Consider the following 20,376-nt stretch of genomic DNA (forward strand, 5'->3'; position numbering starts at 1 on the left):
AGAGACAGAAAGGGATGACTTTCCGCTTCCATACTAGTTTGCAATTATGTGACATGTGCTTGTCCCTCTGGGCCGTGTGTCTGTGCGTGTGTACATACGTGTAGAGGGGAGGGTGGGAGGGTGTGATTATGCATCCAGGGGGAGAAGTCATTGCTTAGGGAGAGCTCAGTATGTGCCGATCTCTGAGCTATGTTATGTATCCTCACGTGGTAGATATTATTATCCCTATATAATAGGCAAGGAAGCCAAAGCTGGGGACCTGATAGGTCATATTTCTTTCTTCTTTCTCCCTCCCAGCTGGAAGCTGGCCACTCAGGCCGTTTGGAGAAAACTGAAGATCTATGGCTGAAGGTTCGGAAAGATCACGCTCCCCGCCTGGCCCGCCTTTCACTGGAAAGCCGTTCTTTACAGGACGTCTTACTGCATCGTGAGTCCTTATTTTTCCCCCAGTAAATTGGAGGAGGGTTCTGGATACCCGACATTCTCATGTCCAACTTCGGAGAACCCCAGCGTCTAAAACTGCTTCCGTGCAAAGCTGCCTCAACACCCACTGATGTATTTTTGAATTCCTGAAGTCTGTTTATATAGTTCAAATAACATGACCAAAGTTGATTTAAATTAAACCAGTTAGGTTACTCCTGGTCTAGGAAGCATCCTAATTTCTTTTGCTGGTATAATTACTACTCCCTGCTTCTAAGCAGACCTGCGCCCAAGAATCTTAGGGGTGTTGCCCCTCAGGTTCCCATCCTTCCTGCCTTATCTCTGTCTCTGTACCTTACAGGTAAACCTAAACTGGGCCAGGAGCTGGGCCGGGGCCAGTATGGCGTGGTGTACCTGTGTGACAGTTGGGGGGGACACTTCCCTTGTGCCCTGAAGTCGGTTGTCCCTCCAGATGAGAAGCACTGGAATGACCTGGCTTTGGAGTTTCACTACATGAGGTCGGTTCTGGTCTCATTCATCTTTGTGGGAAACGATCCAGAGAAGAAGCTAGAAGCCTTGTTTAAATTTTGTGCCAGGAACTATAGCATGCCTTGTCTCTCCATTCCTACCTCTCACAATGCTGTAGACCGGTATTTCAGTGTCTGACCCAGACATATGCTCTCTTCAAGGCCTTTACTGCCTTGCCCTGCCCTTTCCCCACCATCCTAATTTCTCAGGCCCACCCTGCCATTTGACTTGCTTCCTTAGTCCTCAAGACTTACCAATTAAAAAAAATTTTTTGTTTCTAATTTGGGGGGGGGTTTGGGAGAGAGAGGTAATTAGGTTCACTTGTTTATTTATTTTTAGAGGAGGTACCTGGATTGAACCCAGGACCTTGTGCATGCTAAACATAGGCCCTACCACTTGAGTTATACCTTTCCCAGTCCAGTTAACGTTTAGATTCCACCATTCTCTGTCCTTGTTGAGAGCCCATCCTCCTGGCCCTCTCTCTGTCATGAGGGCAATTAACTCCGGGCCTGGACTAAGCGTGGGCTCAGGGCATTTCTTCCCCCGTGGCAGCGTGCTGCCCGAGATTAGCGCCAAAGCGCCGTAGCCCAGCCCTCTCTGCTCCTCTTCAGGTCTCTGCCGAAGCATGAGCGGCTGGTGGACCTGCACGGTTCCGTCATCGACTACAACTACGGAGGCGGCTCCAGCATCGCCGTGCTGCTCATCATGGAGCGGCTGCACAGCGACCTCTACACTGGGCTGAAGGTGGGTGGGGCCGGGAGGGAGAGGTCCTCTGAAGGTGGGGCGGGGCCGGGAGGGGGATCCGCTGAAGGTGGGCGGGGCCGGGAGGGCGAACACGGCAGCCAGGGCCACAGGTGCCTCTCTGGCCTCTCCTCCCTTCTCTGTTTAAAGCATCTAGCTGTCATCAGACATGGTTGGAGTAATCACATTTTATTACCTGTATTTCCAAAAAGCCTTAAAAATTTCTCAGAGTCTGTTTTTTGACCCAGTTTATCACCAGAAAACTGCATTTCGCCACTTTGACCTCGTGTGGTAGTGGTAAAAGTCTAGCCCTCGCAGAAGAGCAGAAGACCTTCCTGTAACTCGCCTGTTCTTTCTCCTTTTTTGCTCTCAATGAATAAAGCCAGTTTTTGTTGTTGACAAATATTTATTAGTGACTATTTTGTGCAAAACATGTATTAAGCACCATAAGGGGATATCAAAAAGTATAATTGGCCAGAGGCTTTTAAAAGAATTGTAGTCAGTGAATATTTCATGAACAGGTAGCATCTGAGTTTGAAAAGTCTCCCCTGCTGGGTAAAATTTAGGCAGATGGAAAGAAGAGGCCACACCAGGGGGAGGAGTCGCATAGAGCCCAGAGCACTTGAAGGACGCTAGTCATGTTGGAGCAGCTGGTTCATGCTAGGAATAGAGGGGAGATAATGTGCAAAAAAACTTTTGGGAACAAATTATAGAACACCAGGAATGTTAAGAATTTCCGTAGAATTCAAATTCTGTTGTAGACAATGAGAGGCTACTGAAAGATTCTGAATGAAGGTGAAGTGTCCTCAGTCGAATGTTAAGCTCCCCTCGTCTGAAACAGCCACCACGAGGGACATAGAAAGGTTTCTTTTGTTTTCTCCCATACATTGGAGCTGGAAAAGCTAACCTCGGAGTATCTGGTAGGTCCCTTCTGCCAGATGCCTCTTGTACCAGTTTTAATGAAAGTAAGTAAGACAGAGGAATCCTTAGAAATGCTTACAGGTGTCATGAGAAATCAATGCGATGAAGAAAATGACTCTCCAAGTGGTTATCCCCCTTCATTTCAGAAGAGTTAAGCTCAGCACTGTGCCATGCTTTTCCGTAAGTGGGTTAGAGAACCATTCACGTGCTTTTGGATGAGCAAGGTAACGTTCTCCAGAATTCAGTAGACCCTAAATTGGAGGCTTGGTAGAAGTAAGATGGGTAATGTTGGTATGTGAATCCCTAAAACCAAACCTGGGCTAACCAGGCCTACAGAGCCATGGAAATAAATCTGAGAGTCCTGGAAATACTTCGTTTGAGCAGCAAAGGCAGCTCCAGAGTTTGTTCAGGGTTAGAGATGAGCTGAGGCCTTCAGGCGTTGGGTTGTGGCTCCCTGCTCACGTTGGGGTGATCCAGCAGGCCTGAGTGCTGCCTCCAGGGGACTTGATCTGGCCTTTACAGCTTGCCTTGCCTTGCTTGTCCTCAGTTTCCCTCTCCTAACTGCCTCCTTCTTCCCTTTACTCGTCCACTTTTCTGCCCTCGTGCACCCTAGTGTGGCCAGTCCTTCAGGCCCCCACAGAAAGAACTGTTGGTTTAAGCAAGTTGGATTGAGTGGTTATCATCTTGTTAATGACAAGTAAGCCCTTTTGTCTTCCCCAGGCTGGGCTGACCCTGGAGACACGCTTGCAGATAGCACTAGATGTGGTGGAAGGAATCCGCTTCCTGCACAGCCAGGGACTTGTCCATCGTGATATCAAACTGAAAAATGTGCTGGTGAGTAAGAGCCATTCCCCCAAGATAACTCCCTGCCTCTGTGTGTCAGTGACCTTTGGAGGGAGGTGTGCAGGAAGAGACTGGAGGAAGAGGAGAAGGGGTGACAGCAGAGTAGATGGATGGGGTCTTGGGCTTATAGCTTAGGGAGGTGTAGCATCATAGGCCCAGCTTCAGTTGCTGAAGGCTTTTTCTCCCAACACTAGTGAAAACACTTAAACTTACAGAAAAACTAAAAGAGCAGTACAGTGAAGACCCATATACTGTTCCCCCAGATTCATATTCTCTCTCCCAGCCTAGTCTCTCTCTCTCTCCCCCCATCTACACACACATGCATATACACTTTTTTTTTTCTTACTGAACTATATGAAAGGTGCAGATAAAACTTTACTCCTAAGTACTTCAGCTTTTATCTTCTAAGGAAAAGGACATTCTTCCATGTAATTAAAATGCCATTATCACACTCAAGAAATTTTAAGTTGATACAGTGTTTATTAGTTAACATACAGTCTACATTAATATTTTCTAGTTGTCCCAAATATGTTTAACTGTCCCAAATATGGTCTGTTTGTTTGCTTGTTCCAGTCCAAGAATCATACAGTGTATTTTGTCTGGTTTCCTTAGCCTCTTTTAATGTAGAATAGTCCTACCTTTTCTGGCTTTTGGGACATTGATATTTTTGAGTATTCCAGGTCTTATTATTGCTTAGGGTTTGATCAGAGATGCTGCACGAGGACTGAGATGGGTAAATACACCTTAAAAGGTAAGATAGTCATGAACGCATCAGTCCTGTTATCTAAATTGTAAGAGTCTTTTGGCATACTCCTCTTGAAAATATATTGGATTATTATTGAATTGTCTCTGGTAACACTTAAGTGATATAGAAAGATGAGAGCAGTTTGGGGGGAAGCAAAATATTTTCCTGAAATTATAGGCTGAAACCTAAGAGGCATGCCAATAGCCAAATGAAACATAGATTTATTGTCTTGGACCTTAGGAAAGGAAACTGCAGGAAATTCAGAAACTCTCCTCAGCTGACTAGAGGACCTCAACTTTCTTTTTTAGTAATTTTCTGCCCTGGGGTCTGGAGGTCAGAGGAGAATAATCAGGAGCTGAAATACTTTCCTGAGAGTCTTTCACTTATTCATTCTTCCAAGATTCTCTAAGCTCCCAGTATGTGCCAGGCACTGTGCTGAGTGCTGGGGACACAGAGATGGAGAAGGCAGTCCTTGCCATCAGGCTGCTTACAGTCTGGGGAGAAGACAGTGATGGGAGTGAACCTGGAGCCAGGGAGGCTGGAGGTGGAAGTACCACTTTGAGGTAGATGCCTACTTCTGAGCTTGGGTATGCAACTGAGCGCCACGTGCAGGACCAGGCACACGGTGACTCTCGCCCTGCTTTGTTGGCAGTTGGACAAGCAGAACCGTGCCAAGATCACTGACTTAGGATTCTGCAAGCCAGAGGCCATGATGTCAGGCAGCATTGTGGGGACACCAATCCACATGGCCCCTGAACTTTTCACAGGTAAGCTGGAGGGCGGGCGTGGGTTTGGCAGGGCTCCATATTTTAACCCTGAGTGCTGCCCCTTGGGCTGAGTAGTGTCCACAAGTACTGCTGAAAGGTCTGACACCAGTGAGGGAGAAACCAGAACTGGGGGAGCCTAAGATGAGTAGGGGGAAAAGTGAAGAGGTAAAGGGGCGAGAAAGAAACGTGTAAATCCGGGTCACCAACTGTTCTTTTGGATTCTCTCTGGGCTGTTAGTCCCATAATTGCCATAATCAACCAGCTATTTAATCCTAACGTATTGATTGAATAACTCTCAAATAATAAGAGTCACCCCCTATCAATAAAGAACTTACAGTTGACAGAGATCTATGAAGACGGGTAAAATAAGTAGGAAGCAGCATACGACAGCATGTGATTAAGTGCTACACAATGTGATGCTGGTGTTCAGAGGAGAGACGTTTGATGGTTTTGTGGTAGAGGTGAGGTTTTGGATAGAAATTGAGTCAGATCTGGAGAATTTGGTAAATGGGAAGGGAACTCAGTACATTCTTTGAGCTAGGCAGTGTGGGTATGTTATTTCATATATTTTGTTCCGTTTCATCCTCACAACAATTCCATGGCGATGCTGACGCAATGTTACGTGCATGTCATGGATAAAGTCAAGGCGAGGCCGACTGGTGCAGAAACCCACCCCAGAACGCTGAGTTAGAAGCCGTAAGGCTGGGATTGGAGTCTAGGTCTTCCTGTCTGTCAAGTCCAACCATGGTATGAAAAAGAAAATTCTGGAGGCTGGAGAAGGGGAAATGTGAGGAGAGTTGCCGAACAGAAATAAGCATGACAGGAAAGAAATCCATTTGGGGGGAAAGAACAAACAAGTTGGACATTAACTATATTTCAGCTTGAAATTCATGCAGCGGAGTGAAGGCTTGATGTGGAAGAAGTGAGGAGCTGTACTGGGCTTCTGAGCAAGTGAGGGATGAAAAGAAATGTTTATGGAAGATGTTTGTGGAAATGTTTAACAGCAGTAGGTAAGGGGGATGTGACTGGCAGGAACCAAGGTAGGGAGACCAGTGGTGGTTGTCTCCAGAATTAGGTTGGTACTAGTGCTGAAAACAAAACAGAACGAAACAGTTACAGATTTAAGGTCAGTTCAGAAGAGGAGTGGGCAAGATTTTATTATTAACTTGATATGGGTAAATGAACAGAAAAAGAACGGCTAAAATGAATCTGAATAGTTGAGGACGGTTGTGTCATTGCCAGACAAGACGGAAGGGTAATTGCAGGTCAGTTGTTAGTATCGGTAAGAATTAAAATTAGCAAGGTGTTTGGATTTCTGTCATCAGCCTTGGGCCCAAGTCTTCCCCCAGCCCTTCACTGAGTGACGCATGTACGTGTTAGGAGGTAGCTGGACAGCTGGGGTCCTGTGCACGCTGGAAAGAAGCAGACAGTCAGCATTGTTCTTTCCTTGCTTTACTTTAAAAAAAATTTGTATTTCCACTTCTATTATTTTATCTTGGCTCCTTCATATTTAAATTCCTTTGATTGTTTCTACTGCAGTTCGGCCTACTGCTGTAAAAATCATCTTCCTAAAATATTTTCTTCATGTTACCTCCTGCTCTAAAGCATAAATGACTCCTGCTGCCCACCGAAGCCAGACTCTTCTGTCTGACTTTGACTTTGAAACTCTTTAGATTCTGGTTCCAACCTATCTACCTGTTTGTGTTTCCCTAACATGACCTTTCAGGATTAATCTTTTTGACTGTCCTACTGAAATAAAAGGCCTATGTTCTTTCTCCTTTGTCAAGTTCTAGTCTTGGCTCTCTTGATCTCTAGCTTTGACCTCCCAGTATGGTAGTTTTTTTATATCATAAAATGGGCACTATAAACGTGTCCGGCCTCACAGGGTTGTTGTAAGAGAGAACGGATGTTAAAAGCTGTAGAACAGAATATGTAAAGACCTCGGCAGGTGCCGCCGCTTCCCGCGCTCCCTCACCGCTTGTTCCCCTTTCTTGCTGTAGGGAAGTATGATAATTCTGTGGATGTCTACGCGTTCGGCATTCTCTTCTGGTATATCTGCTCAGGTTCTGTCAGGCTCCCCGAGGCATTTGAGCGGTGTGCCAGCAAAGACCATCTCTGGAACAACGTGCGGAGAGGTAAGAGCCACCAGCCCTGTCTGTCCCAAACTCCCCTGGCGAGAGCAGACCGGGACCGGGCACTGCGGCGGGGGCCTCCTGTCACCCTCTCTGGCCCCTCCACAGCAGGACCACATACACATTTAAACCATCATGGAATCCAGAAAAGACATTTTGGGGGGGAGAGGTAATTAGGTTTATTGATTAATTAGCTTATTTTTAAATGGAGGCACTGGGGATGGAACCCAGGACCTCACACACGCTAGGCATGCACTCTGCCACTGAGCTGTACCCTCCTCCCTCAGAAAAGACAGTTAAGTCAAACCTTGGTTTCCAGGCAGCATGGTACTGAATTCTTGAAAGGCTGTTTTCTTTAAAATCTCGTAATTCTTCAACTTCCTTTGCCAGCATGTTACAGTTTTTCATCACTGTCACTGTTAGGTTCTGACCTAGGTGTTTGCAGTGGGAGTCAGAGCTCACTGCGTTCTTAAGCACCCGGAGCCCCAGCTGGGCAATGAGCTGAGCCCATCATGCTGCTTTCTCGGCTTGGTCCCCATCTCGCTGCCTCTGGTCTTATTCCTGTGCTCCTTTCTCTAGGGGCCCGTCCAGAACGCCTTCCTGTGTTTGACGAGGAGTGCTGGCAGTTGATGGAAGCCTGCTGGGATGGTGACCCCTCTCAGAGACCCCTCCTGGGCATTGTCCAGCCCATGCTCCAGGGCATCATGGACCGGCTCTGCAAGTCCCATTCTGAGAGGCCTAACAGAGGACTGGACGATTCTACTTGAAAGCAAAGACTTGTCTCTTTCGCTCTCTATTTCTTTCCTTCCCCTCACCTTTTGGCTATGGGAAGAGTTTGACATTTATTCCGTACGGAGAGCTCCCGAGGGGATTGATGCTTGCTGGGCAACTTGAGACCCTCCCAGACAGAGATGACTCCTGGAGAGTGAAGATTTGGGTGGCCATCTGAGCGTATTCAGCAGTTCACTCCTGCCCCAAGCTACTCCTTTAGCCAAAAACTCAGTATAAATCTGTTCTGTATAAAATCTCAAGAAAGGTCTTACATAGTTCCCTTTTCCAGACTGTCTTTTAACTCTAGCTGTAATCAGGACTCAGTGCTCCCATTGTGGAGACCACATTCCTGACATTCTTCGGAAGTCTTAGTTCTTACTCCCATTTACACAGAGGAGGTCAGGTTTTTCTCCAGCCAGAGTCCCTTTCCAGTTTATCCCCTGTAGCTTAGTCTGCTCTCAGACACCAGTTTTCTGGCAGATTCCCCACATTTTTTGTCTGAGCAGGGAGAGAGAGCAAGGGAGGGGCTAGTACTTAGTAAAGGAGATGTCTAGTTGTGTTATAGTTCATTAAAAAACAAAGTATTCTGAGAAAAGGTGCAAAATATTCCTGAAAGTCTCCGGGCCAGCCAAAGTCCATGTGTCGGTATTTGGAAGTGTTATTTAAACACTCAGCGGGCTGAGTACAGGAATACATACGTATAACATATGTACACTTTGCTTTTGTTTTGTAACATTGTCTGCTAATTTTGGGTTCTTTGTTCCTTGGCACCCGTTATTTAAGTGATGGGATGCCAGAAATGTACTGTATTGTATATTACTCGGGAAGACACTAGATATTCGAAGTCTGGCGGCACTTGGGCTGTAGAGGGCTCAGCAAGACCAAAGTCCTGAAGATTTTACCTCCTAGCTTTGGTTGTATATGCTCCCAAGTGGTGAGGTGAGATTGTGGCTGGGGAAGGAAGGATGGGATGAAAGAATTAGCCTTCCTGTGTTCTATCCTTCTTATCCACTTAGTTAGGGCAATTTACCCCAGCCTGAAAATGATCACCTGGCCATTTTTAATGCGCTTGAAGTCTGGTCATTTACATTGCTTCAGAACCGAGTGAGGGACCTTCCTGCAGAGCAATCAGAAAACATGGCGGAGCCCGGGGCCCCAGAGTAGCTGACATTGTGCCTGGGGAGCCAGTGGTGAGGCAAGGACAGCTTGGGTGGGCTGAGGGATGCTCGCTGGGGTGAGGTTTCCGCAGGCACACCCTGGTCCCCTGGATCCTCGGCAGAGAGTGACTCATTGATTGAGCAAGTCTTTCACTTCTCTGAGAAGGAGGACTGTGCTGGTTCTTCCCAGACCAAAGAGAGTCACTTGTGACTCCATCAGTTTCAAGGGGACAGAGCCTCGGCAGCAACTTCTCCTAATTTTTAACACTAAAATTCAAGGAAAGAGTGAAGGGAAGGATCCGTTACTACCACGGATAGAAACGAGGGACTGGAAGAACCCTCAGCTGGGACCTGTCAGCTCTCCAGTGCATTGTTTTGCATTTTTGCGCGAGCTGCCCAAGAGGGGTTGGCAAAGGTTTTTCCTGATCGGATGAGTGGTTTGGGGTGGCAGGGCTGCAAAGTGATAACTGCACTGAACGACACTTTATTTTGTGGCTTATTCTTTAGCACTGAGAAGCCATGGGGGGTTGGTGATTAAAATGGCACTTTGGTGACTCCCTCTCGCCTTGCTTTGGAGAGAAGGCCTGTGTGGTATTCCATCTGACTAATCAGGGAACCTCCGAAGTCCACGATGCAGCAGAGAGGGATGAATGGCCCTCGAAGAGTCCACTGCCAAAAAGAGTAGTTGCTTTCTTTGAGTTTTCAAAGCTTGATTTTTGGATTTGCTGGATCAAATAACCCACTTTTTCTTTAAAAGAAAAAAAGAGGGTTTATCCTTCTAAATATGGGAGTGGCGTGGGTTAGGGCTAGTATTCTGTTAAAGTGGGTTAGGAGGAAGTAACCTAGAGAAACCTGTATTGCAGATTCCCTTGGGGGTTTTTAAGTAGCACTACTGTTCTTAAAAGGGTTTTAGTTTTAACTTCATCTGCTTTGTTAACATCCAGTCCATTTGAGCTGATGGCAGAGACCCTGTGTAAACACCTGATAGTCGGGGGGGCACCTTTCTCAGAGGGCTGAAAAGGAAATTGGTCTGGACAGCTTGGTGTCTTTTGTCTTTATGTAACATTTTTGTTTGTTTTAAAGGACTAACGTTTATTATTACAGTGTTAAATAAAAGTGTAACATACTAAGTGTGTAGAATAAAAGTGCAATAACAAGAGAAAATTGCTTTGGCACAAACGTCAGTTCTTACCCTTCCTTCCTGCGCTGTCTCTTTCCGTGATATTGTTACAGCAGGACAGTGTTATTTGTGTGTATTTTTAAGACACACAACTGTGGGTTAAGCCTTCATTTAGTGTAATTTTGAGTGGCTGGGTTTGGTTTTATAGAGTATTGTGTACACTTGCTGGGATGCACAAATGCCAGATGTGCTGTATAATAAAGACCACATTAACGTTTTAGGTTTACATCTGTTTGGCTTTTGTTTTCCCTCACCCCACTGTGTCTGCAGGACGCTCCCCGTTCCATTCCATTTCCACTGGGACCCCTGCAGTCAGATGTCTTTCACTTTGTCTTAGAGATGGATGGAGCACGTTCCTCTGCCCACGGGTCACTCTTGGTCCCTGGGTACTTGGCATTACCCCAACCAGAGGGCGGGGCCAGGGAGTGGGAGGCAGGACAGCGGAGAAGAGGGAGGCCAAGTGGAGTGATAGCAATTTATTTTTTCAGAGCCTCTTCCTGGGTTCACATCCTTTTCTCCAGCCTCTTCTCAGCACATCCTTGCAATGTTCTGAGCTCATGCACAAGCCTAGCTATTTATCACCCTGTGAGAGAATCTGGGCATGGAATCCATATATAGGCCTACCTGCATTTGGAATATTTGAATTTTCTTTTTAGGCACAGGCCACTGTTCAGATCTGCTTACTCAGCAGCGGCCTCTTCCAGCAGAGCAGCACCACTGCAGCCACCAGGGGACGCCAGCACGCCGACTCCCAGAGAGCGTGTTTCGGGCTAACTATGTCATACTCCCATAGTGGCATCACTTTTTGCTGTTAACTCTTATGATTTGACTGCAACACAAGTCTGGCCAGGAGATGGCAGCACACCTGAAACGGTTGGTGTGGTTGTGATCAAGTCTTAAAGCCAAAGCTACAGTTGATGCTCTGGTTCTCCCCCAACACAACAGTCATCTAGTGTAGCTAAGCCTCTGACACTTGTGAAACTCCCCTAACTCCAGCCACCCTTCACAACTAAATATATCCCATCTGTATGCATATACCCTATATTCTCCTACTAGAAAGCCCCGTGTGACTGAGTTCTCTTTTTCTCTTACCCTTGTTGCTTTGGAGAAAATGGCTTGTAAAGAAAATACACATTTTTAGATTAGGCATGCTTTTCAAGAACACAGCCCTCAGCAGGCTTGTCTCTTAAACAGAACAATGAGGGTGGCCTTCGTGGCCTTCCAAACCTGTGTTTGGGTGGGGCTTAGACGGGAGAGGCCAAGTATCTAAACATTATTAAATTCAACCTCAGAATTTCCATCTTCATCAGGTTCCCAAGAAGTCCACAAAGTGCTGACTGAATAGCTGACTGTAATTATCACGGGGAGGTAATTAGGTTTATTTATTTAGTGGAGGCACTGGGGATTGAACCCAGGACCTTGTGTATGCTAGGCATGTGCTCTACCACTGAGCTACACCCTCCCCCCACCCTCTCACTGTTATCTCAATTGGCCCAGCATCTTCCCTAGGCCCATCTTCCAGCTACGTTGCTTAGGAATTGGAAGGCTCTCTCCCCTCTAGAGTCCATGGTGGGAGGCAAGCACCTAGATCTGCCCACTCGCTAAAACTGCTTTCAAAGGAGGAAGCGTAATTCCTAAAAGACAATCAAAGAACAGTTAGAAAAGAGACCTAGCTTCCGGAGAGGCTCCAGGTGACAGGTGCCCACTACAGTTCACTTCCTGGGCAGCTCAACATTCACATCCCCCTTTCTGGCACTACCGGGAGGCAAGGTCATAGAAGCGGATTTACAGATTGGAGCCTGTGCACGGAGGGGTCGCAGGTGGGTCTCTGGGAAGTTCATTTTTAAATCTCTGGACATTTTTTCATTGTAAGATGACCCCCTTGGCTTCTATTTCCTTTCTTCTCCCTTCCTTGTTTTCTTAGCATGACTTCCCAATGAGACTAATCATAAAGATGCTCAAGCATCCAGCAGTGTGCTAAATCAGAGGCTTTCTAAGCGTGGAATCCAGGAACCGAACGGAGAGGGTAGGAGGATGAGGTAAGTGCCAGGCTCAGTGTGAAGCCAAGGCTCTGAAAATTAAGGGAGCTGCTCTAGATTCCTAGCTGGCAGTGTAGAGAAACAAAACAGAGTTAGTCTGAGACATTCTACTGAGCAGAATTTGTTTACAATGTTTTAAAATTATTACTATTTGATACCTGCAACAAATTATATGTAGCATCCTTGTCCACTTGTGGACCAGAACAATACCATGGTTCTGAAGCCACTCTGTACTCTTCCCAGATGACAGTCCCCTGCCTCTCTCCCACCCCAAGGTCACTCTTGTCCTTATCATTCTCTTGCTTAAAACAAAAACAAACACAAAAACAAACAAAAAAACTCAAGTTTTTCCAAATATACAAGTACCCTAAATAATATATAATTTGGCTTTGCGTGTTCTTGAGCTTTACAAAAGTGGTATTGCCTGTGTTTAGCCTTTTGTTTCCACTCATGTTTCTGACTTTCATCTACGCTGACTTGTTGCCACCGTAGTACATTTGTCTCACTACCGTGTATTATTCTAGTGAGCAAATGTGCTACAGCGGAGCCACTTTCTTTTTCTCAGAGAACCACCTTTTAGTACAATTGTTTCTCTCATCGTTCCTCTATTTTCTACCTCATTAACTTCCACTCTTGTCTTAATTATCTTCTTTGTTCTCTTCTTTAGGGTTATTCCATTGTGCATTCTCCCCACTCCATCTTGTTAGGCTGGATGCTTAGCTTACGAATTTTCAGCCTTTCTTCTTCTCTAATGTAAACATTTGAGTTCAGAATTCCCCTTGAAATCCAACTCTTGCTGTATCCCATACATTTTCATATGTAACATTTTTGTTATTATTCCATTTTAAGTGTTTTTTAATTGCGAAGTTGTGACGTCTTCTTTACCGTGTTACATAGGCATGTTTTAAAATTTCTAAGTGTGAGGATAAATTCCTTTATGTTTTTATTGATGATTTATAACAATACGTTGTGAGCAGAGAGCATGGTCTGTACGATGCTAGTTTTAGAAAACTTGTGGGAATTTCTTTCCGGGCTAGCTATGGTGAATTTTTACAAGTGTTTCATGTAAACATGAAAATAATCGGTATTCTCATTACTTTTTTATGATTCATGATGAAAGCTCATTTTCCCTTTTGAGCCTGTAAACAACATGAGGACACTGCTATTCTGTGTCGTTCAGTGTCTGGAGCACAACAGGGATTACGCTGAACGCTCTCCCTTTGGCCCTCCACATCCACTCTTTCCGCTCTCCACCCAGCCCTGTGGACTATGTCTTTTACTCTGGGGCTTCCAGTTGGGTTCAGCTGCAACCAGTGGGATTTGGAGAGTGGCAGGAGAGAGAGATTGGGGAATTTTTCACTCTAGTTCCAGCTTGGCTGGGTTGGCAATGGTTGCCTTTCTCCTGGAGGCCACAGCTCCGGGCTGACGGCTCTTGCCTGGAGCTACAGCTCTCACAGTGTAGCTTCCACTAACCACTCGTCCCTTGACCCCATCAGTCCTACAACCATCCTACTGCTGTTTGTCTTAGGATGCTTTGCTGGTTTTCCATAACCCTGCTTACATCTTTTATGTAGCCCATTCATTAAACTTTCTTCAGTTCCCCCTTTTGAGAATACCATCTCTTTCCTGACAGCATCATGACTGATACAGTAGCATAAGGAATATCTGTTGAACAAATTATGTGAAAACATCATGCACAGATTCACACAGAGCAAGAGACTACTTGGTGTTTGGGGTACTGAGAGCTTATAGAGGCTGAAGAAATAGAGTGCAAGGGGGCCCTGGAGAGAAATGACCAGAAAGATTGGCAGGGGCCAGATTATGAAGGACCCGGTTGGCCATGGGTCCAGTTCCTATCGGTCTAGTTCCCTGAGAAGCAGATTCTGATAGATGTTTCTACGCAGGAAGTTGCTGGGGAGGTCTCTTGATGCTTAGGATCAATACCTTAGGGACGGGAAGGAAGCAAGAATGAGCAGAGAGCTTGGAAGGACAAAGAAGTTGCAAAAGAGGGCCCAGCTGGTCCCTGGGGAGCTGCGGACCTGAGATAACACTTCAAAAGTGTCCTGTCTTGAGGCTGCAGGGAAGAGGGGCATGGTCTCTGGTGCTTTAAATGTCCCACAGCACTCAGGAGAGGGCACAGCTCACATCTTTGGCCCCAAGGCTTGAGCCAGAGCTGACAGACCGTGGACCCTGCATTCTTCAGCCCCAGTGTTAACGCTTTTTCCTCCTTCAGTTGTTGGTGCTGAATGGGAGCAGGATCCTGTGCCCCACCCACTCCACCACCAACCCCTGCCTCTTGTTTATAGAAAAGCTGAAGTCTGCCAGGCCTCCCGGAGTCATAGAAGGGCAGGCTCGAGTGGTTGATGAGGACAAGCCTGCAAGGACTGGCGGGTGGCAAGGATTCTGACCACTTCGCTCAAAGATTAACTGAGATTAGTCCCCAATTTCTCTTTAAAACTTTCATGGCTGAACAGAATCTTCGGAGATTTTTTTTTTTTTAACGGGGATGCTGGCTCCACCATATTGCAGCCATTCTGGTTAAAAGCAACTTTCCTTTTTGTTACCAAGGCTGTTGCCCCCAGGATCATACTCCTGCCCCTCCCTCAAAGAGAAAGCTCGAATAGACTTATCTAAGTCTCAGGAGGCAGCTGCAGAGAAAAAACAAGAACCGGTTAGAACGCATGGAGTCAGATGGTGGAGGATGACTTCCAGTGGATCTTGAGCCTTATTATATGCTCATTATAATGTATTAACATGCTAAACGACACACCCACCAGTGCCATGACAGTTGACTGTTGCCATGACAACAACTGGAAAAGCCCATGCAAGGACTGAAAAGCTGGAACAAGGACTGATTGGCTCCATCACACCCAGAAGGAGGACACGATGGCAGAAGCCTCCCATAAAAGTCCATGTGGCCCGACCCGGGCGGAGCTGTCTCCACCACACACCTTGGCTGACAGCTCCCCGCTCTGGCGCCTTTTCCTCACTCGAGTGCTTTTCTTTCCTTCTCTCTGCTCAAACACTTTTCTTCCATTTCCTCTTCTGAGCAATAAAGCAGCTGTTCACTTGGTTCCTCTGCCTCTGCTGTGTGAATTCTTTCACAGCCAGCAGCAAGGACCCACACTTTGATGGGCTTCCTAATTTAGGGGTCCCTCCATCTGCTAACAGTACCATAACCCACTCTGGACATGCTTCATCATTTGGCATCATGAAGAACTAGGAAGTGGAATGAGAAGCTGGGAAAAAGGCCCGTGCTCTTTCCTCTTTCCTCTCCTGGGAGAGGCGATCCCTGGGCAGCAGCTCAGCAGGCTTTCATGGACCGATTTGGAGCCGGGAAGAATTCTGAAAGCATCCAATTGAAGCCCCTCTCTCTCAGCAGAGGACACTGCGATCCAGAGAGGAAAGGCTATCACACAGCTAGTTAGAGGCTGGGGCAAGACTAACACCCAAGTCCCTGATCCCCAGGCCCGTTTTCCTTTCTTGTTTATTCCCACCAGCTCTCTGAGCTGAAAGGAGGCCGACAGATGGGCTCCTCCATCTCTTCCAGCCATGGGGACCGGTAGAGCCTCATGTATGGGACCCCAATCCCAAGTCAGGCGCCAAGGAGTAGTCAGTGACAGCTGATGTCATCAACCCCATGGGCCTAGGTTGTGAAAACAGCTTTGGGAGAAGAGCTTGCTGAACCAGAAGCCAAGGTGAGAGTTTCAGGCCAGGGCAGGTGAGGAGAGAGACAGCCTGAGGGTGTTACCAAGTGCTCACGAATTGATGGGGGGTGGGCACCAACTGGGCTGGAGTTTCCCTGAGGGGTAACTTTTCCCTCCCCTGGCATAGGAGCCAGAATTGCCAAATGCAGCAGGAAGAGAAGGGCCTGGCAGGGCAGAAGATGAGGACTCTGGGCAACTGAAGAAGGTGTCCATTTGTCTTCGGCGGGCCTGGCGAGGGGAGGGAAGTAGGAGACTAAATCTCAGAAGCTAAGGCCTGGGGCGGGCAGGTATAGCTCAGAGGTAGAGTGTGTGCTTAGCATGCATGAGGTCCTGGGTTCAAGCCTCAGTACCTCCATTAAAAAAAACAGCTAGTTACCTCCCCCACCAGAAAAACCCAAACAAAATAAAGTTTTTTAAAGAAGTTAAGACCTGGCCCATGGAGGTGGAAGATTTGTGCCATTTGTGGCTTTCAATTATCAGCTGTTGGCTGCAGGGCCTGGAATTCTTGAGCTTGTGTTCAGGAGAGCCCTGTGTGCTGTCCCTGGTGTGTGTAGATCTACCAAGCGTTTCTAAGTAATGCAGAAGGAGCTATAAGGCCTAGGTCTGTTCAATGGGCCAAATAGTGGAGAAGGACGAAGACTTTCATGTCAGCCTTCAGAGGAAACGTGTGGGCAGAGGCTAGGTGGGTGCTGTCCCTGGTGCTGGAGCCCTGGGGGGAAGGAGACTGGGGTAGGTGGGATGCCTTTCCTTCCCGCCCTCCTGAACCTGTGCTACGCCCAGACTTGTAGGGCCCGACTGTGGAACCTACCATTGCGTCCTCTGGAAACAGGAGCCTCTGATCCTGGTGCTCAAGGACAAGGCGGGGGTGGGGGGGTGACTGAGGTACTGCTGTGGTTAAGTGGTACGTCTGAGTGGTCACTACGTCTTCCCCTTCCCTGGGCAGACAGGTCAGACTTCCAACACCGTGGGAGGATGAGCGCATTGGCGACACAGCACTGATGCTGCACGGCCGGAGTGGACGGCTGGGCAGGGAAGGTGTGGGGTCTAGTAGGGAGATCAGGCAGCACGCTCTCAATAGGCTCAGTAAGGTGGAGGCTCTCTGAGGATGTTCATCCCTGTGTCTTAGCCCATCCCGAGCATGTACAACAAGGAACTGGAACAAGAGGGCTGCCTCTTTCCACTGCCCAGGCCAAGTTGCCCATGTGTCCCAGCTCGTCCTCAAGTATCTTACTTTCTAGGAAATGTGCAGTTCCTGGTGAGGAGCCCCCCGCTGCTCACCTACATTCTAGAATTGGGAGAATACACCCACCTCACTGGGGTGAAGTATTGGTCCCACTAAGAGAGGTCTAGTGTTCGGCACAGCTTGGGGGGCATGGTGTCATAAGTTGCAGCCCTGATTAGTTTCTAATTTATAGGATGAGCACGGCCTTGGGGCCAGACACACCTGAATTCAATTTCAGACTCTGCGTGTTATCCAGGATACATGCCCTGGGCAGGTCATTTCTCTTCTTAGAGCCTCGGCACCTCATGTGAAAATAGTGATGTCAGTGGCTACGTTTTGTAGAGTTATTGTGAGGCTGTGAGGCCTGGGGATGTAATACGTGAGAGTGTAAGTGTGTAGGGAATGTATTTATATATAGAGAGAAAGATAAAGAGGGAGGGAGAGCAAGCAAGCCTGTGGCTGGCCCTGCTCACTTTGACCCTCCTCGTGCTTCCTTTCTTTACTCTTTCTCCTCTGTTCACCTCTCTTCTCTCCTTCCTTCTGCTTAAAGTGATCTTCAAGAAGCCAAAGTAGGAGAAAAAAAAATCACAAGGAGAAGGAAGGGTGGTATAGATTGACAATCTGCTGCATTTCGATGACTCAGCCAGAGGGCTTGGCTCCAAGGAGCAGAAGCGACTGTGAAGATGGTGGGCCTGTTACAGAAAAGAACTGCTCAATGATGCTTGTTAAAGACTTTATCCTGGACCAGTGTGAGACGCATAGGGACCACTGCAGTGGGATTTTTACAGTCAGGAGGAACGGTTAGGCTCAACTCCAAATCCAGCACAGGCAAGTGGGAATTTACAGCCATGGAGCGAAGTGGGCAGTCAGTGGATGGAAAATTTCTAAGAGGAAACAAGAGGGTAAAAGGGATTCTGGCTAAACTGACCTAACGAGACTTTTGCTGAAGACAGGGTCAGGGTGATCAGACATCACCTGGGGGACGGTGGAGGATGAGGAACCTGATCTGATATGGAGGGTGATCAGATATCAGGCTGGGGGTTCTGGTTAAACTGACTTAGCAGGGTTCTTGCCACAACCAAGGAAGTGCATGGATGGGCCCAGTGAGTTCAGGCTAAAGAGAAGTGTCCCCTGAGGGAGAAAAGGAGCCCCCTCCTCAGCTCGCCCCTTCCCCTCATCAGAAGTCTGCCCCACAGAGAACACGGACACCTGAAAAAGGGGAGGCGGGGCTGGAGGAAGCCAGTGGGGGCAGCACAGGAGAAGGGAGGAGCGAGCAGAGAGCAGTCTGGAGAGCAGAAGTGTACAAACAGGCGCCCCTGCTGCCCACCCCCCATCCCGAGGGGAGACCCTGGAGCAAATCTGCTCACTACGAGGTAACTGAAGGGGAGAAGGGACTGTAGAAACAGCTGGAAAAGGCCTGCAGGCTGAAACAGCTACAGCAGCTCAAAGACAGTGGTGAGAAGGTGAGGAGGTGTCTCACGGCTGGATCTGATGCAGAAAGTACTGTCTTTGACTTGTTTCTGAATCTCTTTATTGTTCAATCTGCAGCCAACTGCCATGTTTAGGAGCCAATAGCACACATCTAACGCACATCTGTTCTCTTCCACAGATGTGACAGACCACGGCGGCCACTTTGTTCCTGTTTCAAATTCTTGCGAAAGGAGTCTAACTGGATTGAGCTTGGATCAGGGTCTTACCCACAGAGCAAGAAGCCAACTGTGGGAGACACGGTGTACCATGTGGATGGAGTTCTCCTTCTGCAAGCTTGTTGGTGAGCAGAGGCAGACTGGACTAGCTACTTAATTGGTGGGGCCCTGTGCAAAATGAAAATGCAGGGCTCCCTTGTTCAAAAACCATTAAGACTTCCCAAGATGGCAACAGCACAACATTAAACCAAGCGTGAGGCTCTTCTAAGTGTGGGGTCCTATGTGACTACACAGGTCTCATGCCCTGAAGCTGGAGGAAGAGCCTCCGAAAGGAGTTTCTAGACTCCATATGTTGGAACTGGAACCAGTTTCTTGTTTTTGGAATTTATAACATCAGATTGAGTGTTACGTTTTCCACCATTTTTTCTACTTCCTTATCCCCTCTGCAGATCCAGTAACTTTATGTGGAATTGCTTGAACGTAAATAAGTTGTATTTTTAAAAGTCTTTTGTCCTTTCCTTTCTACTGTTAGGCAATGATCTCCTGGAAGGTGCAAAATTTGATTTGGGTGAGTCACCCTCACGAGAAGAGTTGAAGGAGAAGATAATGTCCTTTTTCTTTTAAAATTTTTACCTTGAATTAATTTTAGGCTTACAGAGAAGTTGCAGAAGTAGTCTTGAGAGTTTCCATATATCTCTCCTCTATCTTCCCCTCATGTTACCGTCTTACATGACTACAGTGCAATTATCAGAACCCCCAAAGTTAACATTGGTGCAACGCTACTAAAGACTTTTTTTGAATTTTACCAGTATTTCTACTACCGTCCTCTTCTTGTGTAGTCTGTAAATGCTCCCTAGCTTTTCCTCGTCTTTCATGACTGACTTTTTTGAAGAGTAGTGGTCAGTTATTTTGTCAAATGTCCCTTAATTTGAGTTTATCTGATGTTTTATCATGACTAGACTAAATACGACAGGTATAATATTGTGTCCTCAGTGAATTATATCATAGGTTCATGATATTATGTATCTTATTACTTATAAGTTGACATTTATCACTTGATTAAGCTGGGTTTCTCACTGTAAAATTACTCTTTCCCTTTGTAGTTAAAAAATGTCTTGTGGGAGATATTTTAAGACAATGCAAATTGTTTCTTTTCAAACTTCTGCCCACTAATTTTACCACTCATCAATGGAACTTGTTTGCAATGATTATTTACCCAGTGGTGATATTCTCAACAGTTCTTTTTGTCTAAAGACTTATGGTGGCCAATCAAGATGCTCCTTCCTGGGGTTGGTATGTTAGTTCTTTTCTTCCCATGCATTTTAGTGTAGTTACGTTATTGCTTTATAATAATATTTTTATCCCACTTGGGGTCTCTCCACATCATTGTTGGTTTTAGTTGTTCATTTATTTTGGGGTAGGTGATACACCACTATGGTTCTAAGGGTCAGAGCTATATAAAAATACACTGAGTATCACTACTTCCTCATCCCTATTACCCTATTCTCATTTACTTCGCTTTTCCCAATCTTTTCACATCTATTCACTATTGGTAAC

At 46.7% G+C, this 20,376-nt stretch overlaps 1 protein-coding gene across 5 annotated transcripts in view; it reads left to right on the forward strand.

Moving 5' to 3' along the window:
- Positions 1–10,431, forward strand: part of DSTYK (dual serine/threonine and tyrosine protein kinase) — a 48,133-nt gene extending 37,702 nt beyond the window's left edge. For 3 of the 5 annotated variants that reach the window (XM_074351978.1, XM_074351979.1, XM_074351980.1), the window contains 7 exons: positions 298–427; positions 782–938; positions 1,560–1,692; positions 3,331–3,444; positions 4,851–4,965; positions 6,966–7,100; positions 7,677–10,431. In XM_074351978.1, the coding sequence (XP_074208079.1) occupies positions 298–427; positions 782–938; positions 1,560–1,692; positions 3,331–3,444; positions 4,851–4,965; positions 6,966–7,100; positions 7,677–7,864 (972 nt within the window). In that variant the 3' untranslated portion in view covers positions 7,865–10,431. Of the gene's footprint in view, positions 1–297; positions 428–781; positions 939–1,559; positions 1,693–3,330; positions 4,762–4,850; positions 4,966–6,965; positions 7,101–7,676 lie in introns of those variants that run through there. The other 2 variants (XR_012501896.1, XR_012501895.1) reach the window with 2 other exon arrangements.
- The last annotated feature ends 9,945 nt before the right edge of the window (positions 10,432–20,376 follow it).

Source organism: Camelus bactrianus, chromosome 23 (genome assembly GCF_048773025.1).
Source record: "Camelus bactrianus isolate YW-2024 breed Bactrian camel chromosome 23, ASM4877302v1, whole genome shotgun sequence".
In the NCBI taxonomy this organism is placed as follows: Eukaryota; Metazoa; Chordata; class Mammalia; order Artiodactyla; family Camelidae; genus Camelus; species Camelus bactrianus.